The sequence below is a fragment of the Salarias fasciatus genome, chromosome 14, assembly GCF_902148845.1.
Source record: "Salarias fasciatus chromosome 14, fSalaFa1.1, whole genome shotgun sequence".
Taxonomy (NCBI): Eukaryota; Metazoa; Chordata; class Actinopteri; order Blenniiformes; family Blenniidae; genus Salarias; species Salarias fasciatus.
Genome location: NC_043758.1, coordinates 29,903,914 through 29,925,280, shown reverse-complemented (window position 1 = coordinate 29,925,280; position 21,367 = coordinate 29,903,914). Strand labels below are relative to the sequence as shown.

Here is a 21,367-nt window from a genome sequence, read left to right as displayed (position 1 = left end):
CCTTTGTGTGCAGACAGCTGTAATTCTATTAGCCTGCTCATGGTGCCCTTCTTGGGTCAAACCAATAAATAGGGGCACACAGTCGCACGGATATGGACGGCCTATTTTCTACACGCTGTGAGCGCTTGAGCCCGTCCGGGTTCATACAATGAGGCGGATTTTCAGTCGCTTTCATCCTCTGGTGTCTCCTCGCTGCAGTCTCTAAAGGGAGACGTTCCATAGAGTCCTTTGTTATGTTTTTTTTTTTTTTTGAGTTATTTAATGTAATATATTGCCTAGATCTGTGATTTCCCCACCAGCGGAGCCTGACTCCTATGGGATGGCGCCAAAGATTAATGGGCTCCGTGACGCCCGCTTGACTGTAAAACAGGGGTGTCAAACCTAAGGCATGTGGGCCAAAGTGGTCCGCAAGTAGGCACCAATCCGGAAAATGGACTTAATGTCGAACCTGAACTAAAATGAGATTGACACCCATGATTCGAGAGGTATAACATTTTATCATGTCTTAAAAATATAAGAGTCACAAATTTACTCAGTTTAAGCTTTGGAAGTGTTGAGGAGCGTCCCAAGACAGTGACATAGAAAATTACTTCTTTGAAACAATGGCATTTTGGTGAAAAACTGAAAGTTTAAAATTGCAAGCTGAAATGGCACTAGTCCACCAGGAACCCCGAGATGTAGTGTAAACCCAACAGATGTGTCCTCAGAGAAGAGGAACTCATAGTTACAGAATGTAACAAACTGTATTTCTGACCCACGCTGACAGGAAACTGTGCAGAGCATCTTTCCAGATGTTTCCCACTGCTTATCTCATCTGTGGATGCACCGAGTAAGCTTTAGGTCAGGGTTCACTTCAGGGAGTGAGAATGAGCCCGTTCCTCACAGATGGAGGAGTTATTTCCAGCTGAATGCTCTGTGATGTGTTTCACTTCATGAGAAATTACTGTGAGGATCCATAAGCAATTAAATCTGAAGTCATCTTGGCAAGTTAGATGCTTTTGATTTAAGATAATAATAATGAAGTCTTTATATATAAAATATGTAGCTGTCACACAAGCCAGATGCATTTACTACTTGTCATTATTTTAGAAGTAATTAAAAATGTGCCGGAAAAAGCCCTGATCTTCATTTTCTTCCTCTCAAGTTCATTCCTGTACTCATCATCTTGGATAGTGTGAATAGATGTCTCTAATGTCATGTTTTCACAGCTTTGTGGCAGTCCCAAAGCACTTTACACTCTTATTACGTTTTTTTTTATGCTCACACACACCAGTGGTGATGTGCGTACACACCTTTGGGATCACGCTCTGGGCTCAGTGTTAGCTAAATAGACTTTGAACTGCCAATAATGAGACTGGAGGCTCGACCAGAGCTTTAATTTCTCCCTCTATAATACGGCTATGATGAGAGAACCTGAAGAACCGCTCGGTTTACACATCTCTCACCTGGATAAAGGTGAATAAATAAAGGTGAATACATATACAGACAAAAAGAAACTGAAACACATCATGTGACTTCAGTTCACTCATCCAACCAAAGACAAACCACTCTCAAAGCCTGCTATGGACCACCGCATGCGCCAGCTCCTGTTGAGGAGTGTTTCAGTCATACTTTAATCATGTGTAGCATGTAGCATCGCTGTTGTGTGTGTCCCGAAACTAATATCGATAACGGTGCGTCCCTATTAAAAAGATTTTCAGGAAATATATCAGCAAAAGTTTCTTGAAAAGAGGAGTTTCTTGAAAATGTTCACTCTTTATTTAGTACCTGCCTGATAGAAAGTCATTTTACAGTTGCCTCTCTCGCTGAAGTCTTTGTTTCATGGTCTAATAAACTAGTGTCTGATGCTGGTCTGTGAATAAAAAGAATCGTCTCGCCTCCACTCAGGCTCTCCTCGGGTTTATTATTCGCCGTCCTCCTTTGCACAAATCAAAATGTTAGCTTGTAGTCTTCGCGTGTGTGCTGCATGCTTTGAATTCTCTCCGAGTGTGACTGTGTTCTCCTCCTCAGTGGTACATGATCAGCATCGTTCACATCTACAGCCGCTGGAGGAACAGCGAGATCAGATGCTACGTCAACGGACAGCTGGTGTCTTATGGCGACATGGCGTGGCACGTCAACACGAACGACGTGAGCTCCCTTCTGTTTCTTCACTCCCCTTCCCTTCTGTCACCATGTTCCTGACGTCTTTTGGATCTGGACGGACTGTTTCTCATTTCTGTGTAATTTTTGATGAAGAAAATGAGCTCCTCAATAGAGCTCATCGAGCGAGATGGGCTTTAACTCACCACCCTTTTCCTCGCAGAATTATGACTTGAATTTTAATTCCACTGTGCACACTTCATTTGTGCGGCAGTGAAATTTAAAACAATTGGAAGCTTTGCATAGAGTGAAAAATGAATAACTGGAAGTGGCTGCTTTATTTCTGGTGCACATGCAGCAGGAGACTGCTGCCGTCTTCGTTAAAATGCAGTGTGAGACTTGGTGTAATTCTGTTTTTGCAGGTATGAGTCAAAGTGTAGCTTGTTAACACACACTGCTATTTAATTCCTGAGTGCAACAGAAAGGATCCCGAGTTGTATCTTAATTTAGATGTGGTTCCAAAAATATTCCACAGTTCTTGCAGATGAATCTTTCCATTCATTGTGAGGCAGAATTTTCCTGACAGGAATTAATGTATTTACATTTTCTCATGTCACACACACGGAGCCTTTCCAGGGAAAGTACGGAATTTATCAACTTGTACTTAGAAGTATGTGTAAATGTGAGCACAGTTCTGATTCTAATATAAGCTGGTATCTGTCATAATTAAGGTTCCATTTCCAAAATTCCAGCATCTGCATGACTATGTCCCCATTTATGTGAAGTTTCAAGTGCAAATTAAATGTTTTTACAGTTTAGTGCTTTGAAAACGACGTCCATTTACACAGAAATGGCAGGAACACAGAAAACTATGCAATTTTCATCAAAATGGCGAAAGAAATTAAATTCAGGGTGTCTGACTTGCTTTCACACCACACTGAAGCAATTCACAGTTAACAGCAGGGTTATAACTGTCACTGTGAAGCTTCATAAAGATGACAGCTTCATTTAGTAATTCACCGCCACTGAAATCACATCAAAACTTCAGTCCAATGAAGCGCCTGTCAAAGACGAGATGGCGCCGTCCCAGCACGTTAAATGAAGGACAGTACAGGGTTGACTGGAGAACAGGTCGGACCTTTCACTTTCCCAGTGGGAAGTTCCCTTTCTGATTGTTGAAGCGGGACATTTTCCTCCTCGCAGCTCCCGATGAATTCACCATTAAAAGCAGGACGCAGCAACATGTCTGCATGATGCTCCTTTTTAGGAAGCACATTTTTCTTGAAAATTTTGATTTATCAGTAGCTATATCAGTCAAATTGTGAATGTAACCACAGCACATCGTCGCACTACCGCAGAGGTTATAGCGAGAGTTTGTGTCTCGGTGAGCTATTAGCAATTCCGTTGCATCAGGGAGTTGCTGAGGTGAGCCCTGAAACAACACCAGGGCATGTTGTTGTTGCTGCTGCACTAAATATCTGGGTCAGAGGATAAAAAAGAAAGCACATTTTAGCTGTTGCCCACTGTGTGATTTCTTTTTTCTTCTTCTTCACTCTTAAACTACCAAATAATGCAGCCTTTTTTTTTTTCCCTCCCTCTGTCCCTCTTGCAGAGTTATGATAAGTGCTTCCTCGGGTCCTCCGAGACTGCGGATGCAAACAGAGTCTTCTGCGGGCAGCTCGGAGCCGTCTACGTGTTCAGTGAAGCCCTCAATCCCGCACAGATATTTGCAATTCATCAGCTGGGAGCGGGCTATAAGGTATGTGCTCGGCGGCGGCTAAATTAGATTACATGTAAGCAGTCCGCATCACCTATCCATCTGTGAAATCAATGAGCAGCGCTGCCCTGCCGCCGTCCCTCTGCCTTGTGTCTCCATCCGTCTCAGATAACGGCCGCATAAATTACCCACTTCTGGGGAATAATGGCGCAAAGCGCGGAGGGAGGCGCCGGGGGACTCCGGGGGGGGGGCGGAGGCCCCCGGCCAGCACTCCCAATCTGAACGACGAACGAGTTTCAAAAAGATGCTGGCCTGATCTGAGAGGGATACGACTGCAAGCATTCATCATCTTGAAAAATATTTCGGTTTTGGTGTTTTTTTGAAAGACGATCTCAGTTGAAGTTACTCCGTCATATATCACAGGTCGGGATTCATCATGAGGTGGGTGGCTCTCCCTCCCAAGGATCAAATTCATCACCGCCGTCCCCTTCATGGTGATTACTGCTGCTCAGCTGTCAGCTGTGATGAAAACACGAGAAAATAATCGGAAATAGTAGAAAGAATAGTTTATGTCTGTATTCACACTCAGAACAACAAGGAAGCCTGAGTTTAGTGTGGGAGTCTGTAACCTTTATGACCAAAAGGAGCTGTTTTACGTCATTTTCCATGAAGTCAAATTCAAGTTGAGCCTCAAAATACCTTTAAAATAAGGTTTAGGCAACTTAAAAAGATTAATGTATAGTTTGATCCAAAAATTTGCATTAATTAAGTTAAAATTCTAATCGAACCTGTGATACAATGAATGGAAATCTGTTGAAATTTAAGCAAATAACCCCTGTCAACAAGTAAAGCTCATGCAGGTCTCTCTGGACTCTGTTTTACCACAGCGTTTGTCCCTCCCTGTATGTTCTGGTTAAATGCAGTCCTCCTGTTGTAATTTGTTGAAAAATGTCTTGACAGATCATCGTTACTGGCTTTTTTTTTTTTCTGTAAATGTGTTCTCTCGCGGTCTTGAATTGCCTCAGTCCTTCATGCATTCAGCGTAGCCTCAAAATACCTTATCCTAATGAGGTGCACATTATCAGGATTTCTGCAGAGCTTCATAATGACACATTCATTAAACTCGGCGGTGTTGGGGCAGGGACTCATTTCCGTGCTGTGTTGCTTCAACAAGCAGAAGTGCCTACCTCTGCTTCAGCATGCACCTGTTGAATTCTGTCCCGCTGTATGTAACGCACCATATATAGAAAAGGGTAGAAGAGACAGATTGTTGGAGAGATTCAAACCCTGGTTATGATATGAAGCGCTGGCTTGCAGGATGGGCAGAGTTTGCATTTTCTTCCCGCATTTGTGGGTTTTCTCTTTTACTTCCTCCAGTTTAAAAAAAATATGCATTTGAGATTGGTTAGTGACTCTAGAACTGCTGGTTGAATCTGCGTGCTTCACTCAATCTAAATCAGGATTGTCTCCTCACCCAAAATTCTGAGAATGGAATAAAAAATGGATGAATGTTTCAAACCAGACAAACAAAGAAAAAGTATTTTTTTTGTTTTTGTTTTGTTTTAATGAACTCCCCCTTTCCATCTGGTTTCCACACAGAAAATTCCACCTAACCTAAAAAGGATGCGGGGTGTGTTTCCACTCTCCTTCACACTGCTTCTCTCTGAGTGCCTCACAAAGTGCGGCTTTTTTCTCACTGTGTTAAACCCCGCACTCTGTCACAAATGGTGGAAAGACACACACTTCCAAAATCAGCTTTTAACACTGGATTTGTCTCCGGCTGTTTTAAAGATCTCTGGCCTTTTTATGCCGCTTTGATGTCCTCTTGTGGGTTCCTCAAGACAGAGAAGGCAGAAGCAAAAAGTAATCTTTGGCATTGGGGATCACACTGATTAAAAAAAAAAAAAAAAACTGCAGTTAAAGATGCAGCAATTTCAATCAGGTCAGTGAATTGGGGGGGTGTTCCTCAGAGAAGCCAGTGTTTGGTCTTTTTTTTTTTTTGCTGATGGCTGGTGACCTGCTGTTCGCCTTTTTAACTGCGCCTCTGGACCTTCTATTAACACGAGGTAGCACACAGCGGAGCAATTGTTCAGAATCCTTGAAATAATGAAGAGCGTTTCCCGGGGAGACAATTACCGGGAACTGATGAAGCTGTGAGCGGAGCTTGTAATGGTGAGTGTGATAGAAGCAGCCAGGTGAACCAGAGGAGAAAGGCCACTGAGTTGTCAGTCCCATTGATTGGTTGTTGTAATGAGAGCGCTGCCCAGGTGACCACCGGCCTGCCTCTTTTAATTGAGAAGTACCAGTGCAGAATATCACAACTGTTACTGTACGGACACTTTATATCTGCTACAGCTCAAGATGGAGCGAGAATTAAAGAAAAAACTTCCCTGATGTATGATTTATTTTCACATCCATGGCCCTCTCATCGAGGTTTCATCTTGAACATGCTTCCCCTCGATCGCGCGCTGGGTTGAGTGTAAGTGTGAATTAAAAAGCAGACATTATTACTGCCGAAGGTTACGTCTCTCCTCCCTCCCTGCACGTTGTGATTTATACCTGGAAATATGTCCGATCCGTCCGCAGGACCGGCTCCTCCGGCTCTCAGACTATATTTCACATGATCGTACACTGACCTGAGATGGACTTGTGATTCTTACGAGGCGGAAAAACTGCTCAGATTTTATAGTCTAGTAAAAGTACAGATCTCCCCCCTATCTATCTTTTATGCTTCCTATTTGACAAACTCTCAAAGGCTGAAAGAATATGGCATATACTCGCACATATTATCATTTACTCATTTATTATTTTAATATTCTGTGAAAAGCAATGCTGCAAAGAATTTCCCTCTGGGATTAATTAACTTAAATCATTAAGTATTTATGTTGTATTCTATTCTATTTGATTCTACTCTGTTCTGTTGTACCCTATTCTGTTCTGTTCGATTCTTTTTATTCTGTTGTTTTCTGTTCTATTTGTTCTGTTCTGTTCTGCTCTCACTTCCGATTCACTGTGGTCATGTCAAAGTACAAACGCATTATAAACCCAACTGTAAAACTTTGAAAGCCGAGAAAAAGGAGAAGTCTTGATTTATTATTTCAGTCTGATTTTGTCTGTTTCTGCACATTTCATGACTGTCAGCTGCTTTAAATGACAGCGAATTAAATCAAAAGTTAAAGTAAAATGTCCCTATCATGATAGCAATTTAAATAAAATACAAATACCGTAAAAGTCTATGCAGATACAATGACAACATAAATACCTGCCTCAACGTTTAACCACCATATAAAGTTCAAAGTGAAATTAGATTTAGAATTATCAAAATTTAAATACTTTCCGATAATTATGCAGTAGTCCGGTTTACAATTTTTTGTAAATTTGGGAATTGGCACCATAAAATTAAATTTTGAACTCAAACATAACTATTGTGTTAAAAATATCTTTCTATATCTGTTCTCTTTTAAAGAACATTAATTAAAGTTGAAAGGAATGATACAAAAACACACTGGAAAAGAAAATTAATAGGAGGTGTTCAGAGAAAAGGTTAAATAATCAAATAAAAATAATAGGATAAAGGACTCGAATGTTTATGGAATTATTCACTTCACGCACATAGGTTGAATCAGTTGAATAAGGAAGTTTTTGTTGTGGAAAACTGACGAATGAAAGCTGAAACTACAAACTGAAGCAGCACCAAACTAAACTCAACAACACAGTGTATAAACCCAAAGAGTTTATCCTCAGAAAAAAGAACTCATAATGATGAAATATAATAAATAAACCGTATTTCAGTAGTTGCACATAAATTGAAACACTCCCAGCTACTGTATTGTGTAACGTCTTCATCCCATCTTCTTCTTTTTTTTTTTATTTTTTTTTTAAGTGTATCTTTGGTGTGAAACTGGAACTCGCTTCAACTTTTTCCCTGCTCGCCTCTTTTTTTTTCCACTAATAGCCTGGTCTGCAATTGAAAAGTCACATTCGTCACACCAACATGGAGCAGCAGACCAAAAATTAGTCACCCGTTTGACTCGTCAAAACAATTATGCCGTGACGTTGTGTAGTTTCCTGTGATGCTCTCGGAGTTATTTCTGCCTCTGCCCTCTATCATCGCCGCCATTTGTGTTCTACATGAGGCAGATCAGCTCGTTGAACCGGTGCCAGCGCCGCTCTGCTGTACTGGCCTGGAAGACACTGAGGCCGTTACACAATACCGCTGCTCCTTTTGTCAGGGAAAGCAAACGTTTCCTCCGTGCAGGGAGCGCCGTGTTTGCTGCCGAGCGTTACAAGATGACTTCCCGGTATCTGCCCTGTGCAGGGCTTTGGAGAAGAGTGAACTGCAGGGGTCTTAAACTTAAACTCTACTTTTTTTTTTCTTCAAATTACCATTTCATGTGCAATTTAAATGATGTCAAGCAACTCTTGAACCAAAAGCTGACTGTGCATGACAAGAAGCAGCAGCAGCAGAAGTAGTCGTGTTGATACACTCAAAAACAAATGTAGTGTTAAAAAATACATTCATATTTTGTGGCTGAGCACACTTTAATGGTGTATCCTGTCAGGAAACAAACAAAAGTTTCTGGATTGATTTATGTTGCACAACTTGTTTCTGAGGGGTTGTGACAGCAAATTCTTTCTGCCTACCATCTGACGACAGAAGGGAAGGAGTGAGTAAATAAAGATGTCAGAGTTTCATTCATACCAATAAAATGCACTTGTATTTACCCGAATAAATAAAGCAACAGAACAGAAGCACAGAATTTTGTCTTACAGGTTGAAGTGACCTAAGAAAATAAGTCTTATCCTACCAGGGTCAATATGTGGAATCAAATTAAATTAATATTGGACCAGTATTGAACAGCTGACCACCTTTATTGGACACATAGAGGTTTGCAGACAATACAGAATGTTTCAAATTGGTTACAAACACAATGAAAAGAGGGATATTTTTCTGGGGTTTGTCAGTAAAAGTGCATTTTCTGCATGACAACGCAGAGCAGGCAGTCAAAGCATGTGTCATTTTTGTCTTTCTCATTCATTTTTTTGGAAGAAACCAACATGGGTGATGTGGCTCATCGTCTCTTACCTGTAGCCCATGCAGCCACAAACTCGATACCAGTTACCCGCTCTTGTTTTTCAGTACAGAAGCCTCCCTAATATTTACATTCAGATCATCCTACTACACAGTTTATTCCTAGAGCAGCTCATTTTGATTTGGTGAAATGACTTTCTGTAAATTTATTAAGTTCACCAACAAGTCTATGTGTAAAAATAGGAATTATACTAACTCTTTCATGGACTGGGATTCATGAAACTTTGGAAGACGCCCTTGCTGATGTTGTCCTTTAACTCACACATGTGCAGAAGAGCTATTCACTACAGCCGCGGTGTGAATGTGCAGTAGCAGCATTTCCATCATCTACATGGAGACTGAGCTCAAGCTTTTCCACAAAGTATTGCTTTTTTTCTTGTTTACACAACTACAAGTTGGAGCGTTTTGGAATTTTTTTATTATTAGAAAATTATTGTTAAATGAAGATATTTCATAAATTCCATTCAGTGACTTCCAATTCCACTCAATTGAGAGAGCTACATTTTAGAGACCTGTTTATTCTAGTAATTTATCACATTTTAACCATTTGGTTCTGAAACTCTTTCTCATGTAGAACAGCTCGGACCCGCTGGGAAGTCAAACTAATGAGCGACTAACTCTGCTCCTCCGAACGTCTCTGGTGACTGAGTTACTGGTGTTATACGAACTCGCTGTCGCTCCTCTTCATATTTTGTCAGAACATAATTTACAGTCTGTCTCACTTTAATCATCGTCATTAATGCTAAAGAATCTCCAAACCGCGGATATAGCTTGTTCCCTCTTGTCTACATGCTGGCATCACATCATGTAATAATAACCAGGCTGTATCGGGGATCTCTTTAGGCGCAGTCAGTGCAGCATTGATATCAGTATCAGCGCATTCCTAATGGGAATCAATCAAAATCACGGTGTATGGTGTCAGGAGCATCAATAAATTCATATTGATCTGCAGCTTCACACTTCAACCTTGACACTAACATGCTTCATTAAAAAAAGAATTTGTAGTAATATTTGATGCATCTGTTTTACTTCTTTTTTTTTAGTGAATATATTTAGTCTGAATTAGCTGTAATCTGGATGCAGAGATCAGTTTTAATTCCCCCCCCCCCCCCCACCCCCCCCCCCCCCCCCCCCCCGGTGATAAAGATAGTCATGCAGAAGGGAGGATGGAGACCAAAGGGTTGATCCTCAAGTGGTAAAGGTGACATACCAAAAAAAAAAAAAAAATGTAGTAACCTTTAAACATCAAAAATGTGTCTGTTCTGTAGGAAATCCTTGTTGGCCGCTGATAAGACGGATGAGCCCCGGCTCTGAAACTGTCCTGATTCTTGCAGGGACGCCCAGCGTTGCCTCTGGTCCGTAACAACCTTTTGGCTCTGGGAGAGGAAGCCAGCGACTGTGCTCTAATTTTTCTTTCTGACTGGTTGGTCTGTGAAAAGATGCTGTAAGGCTGCGGGGTTTGATGGGCAAAACCCATGAGATCATTATTTTCACACTGCGGCGGGGCGCACACAAAAGTGCAGGGCACTGAAGCTTGTTATTTCTTGTCACTTGGGCTCGGCGAGTGGGAACTTCTGAAGGATGTTACAGACTCCGTGATGAGATGCATGATGGCTGCCGCATGAGCTTGATCACAGCAGATGAGCCGGATATCTCGTATGCTTTTTTATCATCTCTACTGGAAGGAGATGTGCCATTAAGTGTGACTCCAGCGCTCGCTTGCAGGACCTCCCCGATAAATCTCACGCTGGAGTCAGGAAACTGATGCAAGACCAGCCAACATCAGCAAATTACCTCTCAGGCTCTCAAGTTTCAACGCATCCTTCGTGCGTTTCGGTTGGAGAAAAGTTCACGTTTCAAGATATTCTCAGTGTTGTCCATTTACAGAACAACGGAACTACAGCATTTTTGGAATTTTTTGAAAAAAAATTACATTTTTATGTAAACATACACCCAAAATGCTACGAAAAAGAAACGATTCTGCAACGCAGCTGGATCACAAAAAAAAAAAAAAAAAAAAACACCTCCTGTTCCAGATTTGAAACAATGCAGCTTGTTCTGCATTATCTGTACCAAATGTTCAGTGTGAAGGAAGAGTCTGTCATGTTTCAGGCTCGCTTTTAAAAAAAGGCTACCCACTTAAAAACTGTGCTCTTGAGAGGCGCTCAGAATAGAAAGCACCGTGATCGTAGAACTGACAACGTGACTCGGCTCACCTTTGTTATCTGCTCTGTGAAAACAAGCAGCCCAGATTTAGATGTCTTTCTGGCAGGTGCATGAACCCTGTGTGCTCGTGTTGCATAACAGCATACTGTAGTTTTCCCTCTTTCTTTTCTCTTACCTCAGCTCTTTTCTTAATCGTTTCGCAGCCCGTGAATCTGAGAGGAAAAGGAAAAAGCATTTCTCCCTTCCATTAATAATTCAGCCCTCCTGATTAGAGGAATTGATTTTGGTATTAAGCATATTCCACTCACACTCCACTGACGGATTAATTCAGCTCATCTGTCAACAGCTAATTGATTGAGTAAATTAGGACTAGTCTGGTATCGATCAGCAATTTGTTATGTTAGCCATAATCGAAGTGTTACTGAGCCACTGACTGACCGGCTTTAATGCAGCCATCAAATGTCTCCAAGTTTCAACACAGAAATGACACACTAGACATGAAAGTTACAGAGTTATAGACTCACAGAGCTGCCACAACATTATGACCGCTCGGAGGTGCTCAAAACAAAGCTTTTCACAAATGCTCTGACTGTCAAAAATGCAGCCTTTTGAAAATTCTTGGGCTTCATCTCTGTAGACACTGGAAATACTGCTACAGCACATGTGTACCACGGTAAATAGTTCTTTTGCATGCAAATAGATAATAGCGACGTTTGCCTGCAGCAGTATCATGACTCCCAACCCATGTTCTCCTGGACTTTGCGGTTTTAGCGTTGACAGTCTTCGATGATAGTGATCCTACTGCTCATCTGTCAGTATGAACGTATGTATTAAAAAAAAAAAACAACCACCAGCACCAACTAGTGGCCTTAAGTGAAATGGATATCATTTTCAGCATTTCTGACATTTTGCGAGCACAATGTTGCCATGTGAAAGCTGAACGTTTGTGAAACAAAAATGCAAAAACGATGCATTTTCGCTTCAAAATGTTATTATGTGAGAGCGGCCTGCATCTTATACACCTAACAAATGTGTAACCCTTCCCCAAGTTTTTTTTATATATATAAATATATATATATATACATATATATATATATATATATATATATATATATATATATATATATATATATATATATATATATATATACACATATATATACATACATACATATATACATATATATATATATATACATATATATATATATATATATATATATATACACATATATATACATACATACATACATATATACATATATATATATATATATATATATATATATATATATATATATATATATATATATATATATATATATACATATATATATATATATATTGTGATGTGCTGCGGGCACATCGTGGTTTCACGTTTTTTCCCCCTTCAGATATTTAGGGAATATTTATCCTGTGTTGTGTTTTTTGTTACTTTTTTGAAGTAATTATCTTTTACCTTTTTTGTTCGGTTTTGATTGGAGCGAGTCGCGCCGCCGCGCTATAAATAGCAGCGTGGAGGCGGCGCTCTGGGTCGTCGTCGTCCGGTCTCTCTCTCGCTCGCCCACCCACCTCGTTACACCTGTCGCCAGGTGCGCTCGCCGGCGCGCCATGGACTCCGGCTCCGACAGGCAGGCATGTTGCTGCAGGGCATGCTAGCCCACTAGCCGGCTTTGCGTTCTCTCTTTTCCGATTTTTCCCTTCTTTTGGATCGCTGTCTTTTTTTGTCCAGGTGTGACCAGCCGTCCCGTTTTCGCTTTTCTTTTGATCGGGTTTAGTTGGGGTTTTGTCTTTAGTTTGGACGAGGGATCAGCTTCGACGGCTGCATAGCAGCTGGGCTGTGGACTCGTCTTTTTCTTAAGTTTGGCTGGCGCATCTGGGCCTTCCTCGGTTTGCTACTTTGTTTCTTTTTTTTTTTTTTGAATACAGTTTTTGGGGCACGGGTGATGAGGGTTCTTTTTCCTCCAGAGCCTCGTCAGGTTCCAGCTTCAAGACGCCGACTCTGGAGAAAGTGTTAAATAAATTACTGGACCCTCATCCTGTTTGTCCTGTGTCCTTGAGAAATATGTTTGACTCTTCGGGTCATAACAATGTATATATATATATATATATATATATATATATATATATATATATATATATATATATATATATATATATATATATGTATGTATATATATATATATATATATACTATATGTGTGTGTATAAATATATATATATATATATATATATATATATTGTATAACAAGTCGATGCAAACGATGTAGATCTGCTGCACAAAACTTCACATCAACCTGCGCTGATCAGCCACAACATTATGACCACTGGCTTTATATTGTGCGTTTTGTATCTTCGCTGCTCAAATACCCCGAATGGATCCAGCAAACTTCTGAAAGTGTGTTCTTATATCGAACCTTAATGTTTTAACAGCAGCTCCTTTCATTTCATTAAGTTGCTTGGTTGAGTCTCTGTGCTCGGTTCACTGTTTGTCCCTCCTTGGAGACACTCTAGATACTGACCACAGCGACTCAGAAACCCCCGACAACATCTGCAGTTCCAGCTGTCTGACTGTGCACATCGTCAGATTTCCTCAGATCCTTGTGCTCGTCACTCTTCCCGCTCCGAAGGCATCAAAATGTTCACTTCCTCCTAATAGAGATACACAGATAATTACGTGCCATTGGCCATATTGTTATGGCTCGGGTGTTTTGGTAATTTGCTAACATTATGTATTATTATGAGCTGAGAATACATTTTTTTAGCTTTTCTTTTTATAATCACAGGCTGTTTTGTTTTTTCCTGTCATGTGGGGCCAGCTTCTCCATTTAAGCCATACAAGAGAAAAAAGCTTCATGAGCTTAGAAATGGATTATAGATAAGTAAAATACATCAGTCGTGACACAAAGTCCTTCTTTCATTAATTTCAATGCGTCTCCTGTGAGGATTCAGGAGTGATGGCTCGGCTTGAAATTTCCCCAGAAACAGGCTCCAGTGAATGACTCGGCTGAATTAAAGCACGTAAACAATCATCCGCGGTATCAAAGCAACTTTGATCTTCCTCAACAGCTCCTTTTCATCCTTATCATTGTACTGCAGGAGATGCTGGAGATTGTCAACTACCAGCATGCTCATCCTGACATTCAAAGGAAAAAATGAGGAAATATAACCAACTTTCATATCCCTAATATGACACACTCACAAAGAGCATAGGAGTTCTCCTTATCTTATTAAAACTGTAAATGTAATGACAGTAAATTCAGTTTCATGTTTTGGTCTAAATATTAGAACATCATGTTGAAGGAAGCCCCGATACGACAAGCCATCCGTTTTCTCTATAAAAGGTACCGTGGTTTATTTAGAAATAAGATACGGCAGCAATAATCTGGAACGAAAAAAAAATCAAAGCCAAAACAACAGCCAAAAAAATAAGGAATCTTGTTTTGAACACTGACCTAATATTTTCACAAAATGACTCAAACAAAAGGACGTCAACAAAACCCGACTCCCTAATTTTACATAAAAGTAAAAAAAAAAAACAGGGTGATAAGAAAAAAAGCTGTTTACTTTGACCATAATCAAAAGAATTTCTCAAGCAAATATTCTCTCTAATCTAAAAACCAGGGACGCACAGCACTGAATATCTGCAGATATTTTTAACACACAATTTGGCCCATGCCGATACCATGGTCCACCTATCGTCCCTCTGCAGCACTTAATACTGATGACATCAAATCACAATTAAATTAGGATTTTGTCAACCTGGGGGTTGGACTGCTGAAAACTAATGCAACTTCCAGGTAAACCACGTTTTTAAAGGTAAAACTGACAATAACCAATGTATAAAATGCTCACTATTTCAGGTATCAGGAGTCATTAAAGTGCACTTTACAGCTTTACAGAACATAAAATATCAGTGACTGCAGGTGATTCACAGACTCTTTCATTAACTTATTGAAGGCTTTTCCCCCAAGAATAGCTGCCCAAGTGGTTATACAATGCTTAGATATACATTTTTAAACTGAAAACTAAGCTCAGACTATTGTACACGTTTCTCTGCGTGTTGAACGATGGCAGCCATGTTGATGGGCAACCCAACTGAACAAAAAAATGCAGAATTCCTCTCAAGTCTAAGTGAAAGCATTACCGTCCTACAAATCCATAACAAGTGGGAGATTTTTCTGTATGAACATGTAAAGCTCAGAATTTTTACAGTCCATTTAGTTTCTCTTTAGTGTAGGATGATGATTATGTAGGATGACGTTTAGGATGACAGGAAGCAAAATACGTCCAACATCAGAGCTCAACATGCTTTGAAAACCCCTGATTTTACATGTAAGCATAAAAAAGTCGAGAGTAAATGTAATCACTGGTTTTCTCACCTTCTCATTGCAAATGTATCTTTTTTTAAAATGAAATATAACCCCATTCCGCTGTTTCATTCGCATGCTCAGCTGTTAAGTGTGTCAAGAATGGTTTGCATCGCTGCAACACGTTCTTTCTTTTGAGTGAATAAAAGAAATAGGACGGCTTTAATCAATAGCCAAAATGCATTTTCAGAATCGTGTCTTTACCGTGGTGCTCTGTGTCATTTGTCTCCTTCTCTAATGGATATTTTTTCTCATCAAGTTCTAATTAAAAGATAACACTCTTGAGACTGTGATAGACTCAATCTATCAGTCTAACTGTATGCTGTTAAATTTATGAAAGAAAATGTTGGCGTTTTCTCTGAGTTTCTATTAAAAGGGCCTCTGAGCTGTAGGTCTCATCTACTGTAGGTTCAGTATCGTCTTCGTTTCCCAGAGGCAAAGATAAGGTGGTTCTTCAGATCAGGGGGGACCTTGCTGCTCTCTAATGTTGCTCGTTAACATTCAGTTTCAAACTTTTTAAATCCAACTTCTTTGATCAGGTCTTTGTGATAATCTGTTCAACTGAAGACAGCAACATTTTAATGAAATTCTGCATTATTTTCTCTTCCTACCTTTGACCTCGTTCAACTGTAAACTGAGTCCTGTTGACGCAACATCTTCAAGGGAAAATGTGAGACTTTTGTCATGTTTTAGCTTTAGTTTGCAGGATAACAGACCAAGGAGTCACTGAAAGTGCAACTTTTTTCTATCCCAAGGTGGAACTTCCTGACAATGATCTGACTCTGTCGGTTACTGTGCATGCGCACCACAGCCATCGTAAATATGAGGGGGTACCGGAAAGAAACCGAACTGTGCTTATAAAATTAAAACAAGAATGATTTCAGAGTTGTGGTTGTTCAATCTCGCTACAGCATGTTCTTGTGCAGATCTCTGCAAATTATCATCTCACAAAGTTACACAGGGAAAGCACACACAGCGCTAACGTCAACACAGCAGGACTCCCTTCTTCGGAAAAGCACAAAATGGCGGAACACATCACTAAACGCGATCAGCGCGCAAGCATCAGATTTTGTTTTCTGCTGGGAAAAACAGCGTCAGAAACACTCACCATGGTCCAGGAGGCGTATAAAGACGGTGCCCTGGGGAGAACGCAGGTTTTTGAATGGTATGGGCGCTTTAAAAGGGCCGAAATGTCCATTGAAGACCAGCCCCCGCTCCGGACGACCCGCATCCTCACGCACGCAGGAAAAGATCCGCGAGGTGGAAGCCGTGGTCTTGGCTGACAGGCGAAGGACGATCGGGGAGGTGTCCACCTTGACAGGGGTTCCGTGGAGTTCCTGTCAGGAGATCCTGTCCCAGGATTTGGGCTTTGCGGCGTGCCCTCACTCCGGAGCAGAAGGCGGCCCGTGTGGATGTGTGCCGGGAAATCCTCCAGCACATTGAAGAGGATCCTGGGCTGCAGGGCAAAGTCATCACGGCGGATGAGACCTGGCGTCACGCCTACGATCCCGAGACGAAGCAGCAGTCGAACCAGTGGCGACACCCGGACTCCCCTCGGCCGAAAAACAGCGCGCCAGTCCCGGTCAGCAGTAAAAGCCATGCTGATCTGCTGTTTCGATGTGAAAGGGGTATTCCACAGCGAGTTTGTGCCGCCTGGGCAGTCTGTTAACCAGGACCACTACATCCAAGTCCTGAGACGGCTCCGAGAAGCAGTGAGGCAGAAGCGTCCGGAGCTTTGGCGGGATGGCGAGTGGTGACTGCACCACGATAACGCGCCGGCACACAGGGCCCTGCGCGTAATGCAGTTCCTGGCGAAAAACAGGATGACCCTGCTGCCTCATCCGCCCTATTCGCCGGACTTAGCACCGTGTGATTTTTTTTCTCTTCCCAAGAATGAAAAAAGAGCTGAAGGGGCGTAGATTTGAGGACGTCGAGGAGGTTAAACAAAAATCGAAAGATGCATTGAACGGGATCAATACGCACAAGTTTTCAAACGCCCTTAGAAGCTGGAAAACACGGATGCAACGGTGTATTCAAACCAGCGGGGATTACTTTGAAGGCGACAACTTTGAATAATTGTTAAAATAAAACAAATGAAAATTTATAACCAGTGTCCGGTTTTTTTTCCGGTTCTCCCTCGTAGTTCTTGTGCATGTGTGTGGGTAGATGGATAATAACAATGCCTGTTATGACTCCCAGTACATATTCTCCTGGGAATCAGTAGTTTTATTTCTGAAAGTCACCCGGAATAGTAAACTTGATGTACTGTAGATTGTAGACCGAGGGACTTAGCTTGCTGTTAATAAGTCATACTTTAATCACGTAGCATGTAGCATTGATGGTGTGTGTGCCCTGAAACTCTTTAGCGTGTAGCAAAAGAGGAAAATCCTCCTGGATCCACTGACCAGTTCAACTAGTGACCCGCACTGCTGGTCCAAATGTCTCTGCTGATGAAGTTGCTGGTGTTGTATGAACTAACTTTCACCTCCTCTTGATATTTTGGCAGAACATAATTTACAGTCTGTCTTACTTTTATCATTCTCATTAATTTTAAAGACTCTCCATATTGCTGGTCTTCTCTTCTCTGCCTGCGGGCGACGGTGCTGATGCATCACATCGCGCAATACTCTCAGGTTGTGTCAGGGCTCTTTCAAAAGGTTTAGGGTTCATACTCTCAGACCTGAAACCTGATACTGGTATCAGCACAGATGCATCCTTAATATGAATATATATTTTTCTACTCAGAACTGGGAATTTTTCCACTACTCACTTATTTGTAAACTCAAAGGCAAATAACAAATAAAAATTAGTTATCTGAATTAAAATTACCATCAGTTCAATTCTTTCTTTAATTCCCCTCTTTTTCTCTCTCTTTTTTTTTTTTTCACAGAGCACCTTCAAGTTCAAATCAGAGAGTGACATCCACTTAGCGGAGCACCACAAACAGGTTTTATACGACGGTAAACTGGCCAGCTCCATCGCCTTCACGTATAACGCCAAGGCCACGGACGCCCAGCTCTGCCTGGAGTCTTCGCCTCGGGAGAACGCCTCCATCTTCGTGCACTCGCCACACGCCCTCATGCTCCAGGTCAGTGGCTTTGCGCATCGATTCTTTAACGATCGCAGCCCTGGGTTTAATGTTTAATCAGCTTCAAGGTGTGTTTTCTGTTTTTCCTTCACAGGATGTGAAGGCCACAGTGACTCACTCCATCCACAGCGCCATCCACTCCATCGGAGGGATCCAGGTGCTCTTTCCCCTCTTTGCCCAGCTGGATTATCATCAGCTGAATGACTGTCAGGTGGAAACTACGGTCTGGTGAGTTTAAAAACAGAAAGCATAAGCTGATGCCAACATACAGCAATGTATGTTCATGAAATGAGTTTGCAGCTGTGAATTTGAATGCTGGATTTCTGTGCATATTTTATGTTATTTATCAATTAAAAAAAAAGTGATAACACATCACTGTTTTTAAAGCTATAATTTTGTATTTTCTACAAAATTAATTATTAGTTTCTACAATGGTTAAAATGATTGAATTTGATTTTTTTTCCTCGTCAGGCCTGTTTAGGCCATTGGTTGATATCAGTAGCGCTAACTGTGATACCAAAAAGGCACAATGACAAGGCAAAAAGTTTGGCTCAAAAGCTTCAAAACATTTCAAAAAAGGTCTTAAATAGTCATGAATTAAGTTGTCTGAGTTGACAAAACATTCAATTTCTTCTAATCGGAACGTCGTAAAGCTGTTAAAGCTTTCCAAACAAACTGATCACCATTATTTTGTTGATTACTGACAGTTCTCTTCTCATTGCAGCTGGTGAGAAACCAGCAAAACAGCAGCAGATATTTCATTGAACTGTGTGTGACGCACAATCTGTGGATGACAGAGTCTCAGCAGCCACAGTCCAGACGGAATTGGATGAACACGGCGGACATGTGTTGTTGTTGTTGTTGTTGTGTGTATGACACCAGTCACCGTGAAGCCGTGGGGTATTTCTCCCTGTTATTGGTTCAGACTGGGCCTGAAGCGCCTCGTCCGCGAACCGGGATGAAGTCTGAGCTCTGCTCTAATCCACTGTTAGTTCAGTGACATGGATGGACACTGGAGTGGCCACAACAGCACAAATCCCACAAGGCCATAGCTCTGTGCCTCCCTCCCTCTCTCTCTCCCTCTCTCTCTCTCTCTCTCTCTCTCTCTCTCTCTCTCTCTCTCTCTCTCTTCCCTGTTGGGGTTGCCGGTTTACACTTTGTAACTCTTTCAAACACTTTGCTTTGTCCTTGCTGTGGCTTTCAGACTGAATCCCCATAAGCCTGCTGGGCTGAGCAGTTCAAAGCAATTCCACACAATTAACACGGCAGAACGCCTGCGGATCGGCCACCCTCAAATAAATGCATTTTAATAAACATTTTTTTTTGTTTTCCTGACGTGTGACAGAAGGGTAACAGCAAGCGTGAGAGGGAAGGTTTAGCGGACAGTAATGAGATATGCCAAAATCCATTGATTGGACACGGAGGTACGGGACCAGCGGTGTCAAACTCATTTTAGTTCAGTCGCCACATCCGGCACAATTTCATCTTTAGTGAGCCGGTAAAATAGCGTCATAAAAAGCTTTAAATCTTAACTTTGAAGTTTTTCTTTGTTGTGGGGCAGTATGCGTGATTAAAATGTCTATATATTCATAAACCCAAACATTTACTGCTGAAACTGGCTAAAATCTCAAAATAAAATCAATTTTAATGAAACCCTCTGGCACAAAAACAAAAAAGTTGCGTTCCTCAGTTTTTACGAACCCTGACAGCATGGCTTTGATGCTAATGAGCTCAGATCTCAGTGTTGTCTTGTGTCTGCTATTCTTAAGAAATATATATATATATATATATATATATTTTTTTTTTTCAATCAATATTTTCTTTGAAATTCAGCCAAGCATGTCGACATGTTTGTCTGATCGAAAAGCACTAATTTGTATTTCACTTCCATATTTCAACATTACCTGTTGACGACAGGATAAAAGTCCAGAGTATAAAAATCAAGAGAAAAATGATGAAAAGGCCAACAGAAAACCTCTGCTTCTGAGAGCTGCTGGTGGGAACTGTAAGAGGAAAAAGCAAATAGCAATCATGTTACATTTTCTCCTGATTACAAGTGGATCCAAGAAGAAAATGACCAGTACAAATGAAGCACAAAAATATCAGTGTCACATATTTATCGTAAATTATATCGTGATCGTCGTACTGAACCAGTTACATGGAAACGACAGAAATGCTGAAATCAATGTAGTTTTTATGTTGGGCCACAAGTTGGTGCTGTTGGTTGTTTTTTTAATGAAAACACACATATGCTTTCAGAAAACAATACGCTATAAACATTAACATTGGATGTTCGTATGAAGAGAAGTTCTCAATAAGTTGCACTGCGGTAGTTCCAAACACCGTTGTCTCAGAAACCGCTCCAAAAACGCAACAGAAGATTTGCCTTTTCACTTGAAAATACTGTGTAAACACAGGTCTGAATGTTTTAGCCTGCAATAAAAGCCAATAAACACCTCTATATTCTTTTAATTCTGAGTGCTTACTTTCTTAAGGCATCGCTGTCATATGTACAGTAGAAGACATTAATCTTGCCTCATGAAGTCTGTTACAACAGTCACCTTCTATTCAGTGGAGTGTGAAACCCACGTTTCTGAAATCTTCCTTTGCACGGTATAGCAGCTAACTTATAAAACTGATGAAATATCCCAGGACCCTTGAAAGAGAGGCGACTGAGTTGGCAAAGATTTGAAAGGGTGATGGGTAGTGACAGAAGTAAGAATCAGACGGAAAACTAAAGTTGAATACCTTAAGCATAAGAGTGAGAGGTTGAGACAGTTTGGACATGGACTGAGGAGAGATCGGCAATACCAAAGGACGTTTGAGATGCGGCTTTCAGTCAGAGAAGACCT

General features: G+C 41.0%; 1 protein-coding gene across 1 annotated transcript in view; it reads left to right on the top strand.

The window, feature by feature from the left end:
* nbeab (neurobeachin b) overlaps positions 1-21,367 on the top strand; it is a 251,897-nt gene that overhangs the window by 80,870 nt on the left and 149,660 nt on the right. The window contains 4 exon segments of the mRNA XM_030109360.1: positions 2,011-2,130; positions 3,695-3,841; positions 18,318-18,515; positions 18,610-18,743. Coding sequence (XP_029965220.1) covers positions 2,011-2,130; positions 3,695-3,841; positions 18,318-18,515; positions 18,610-18,743 — 599 coding nt within the window.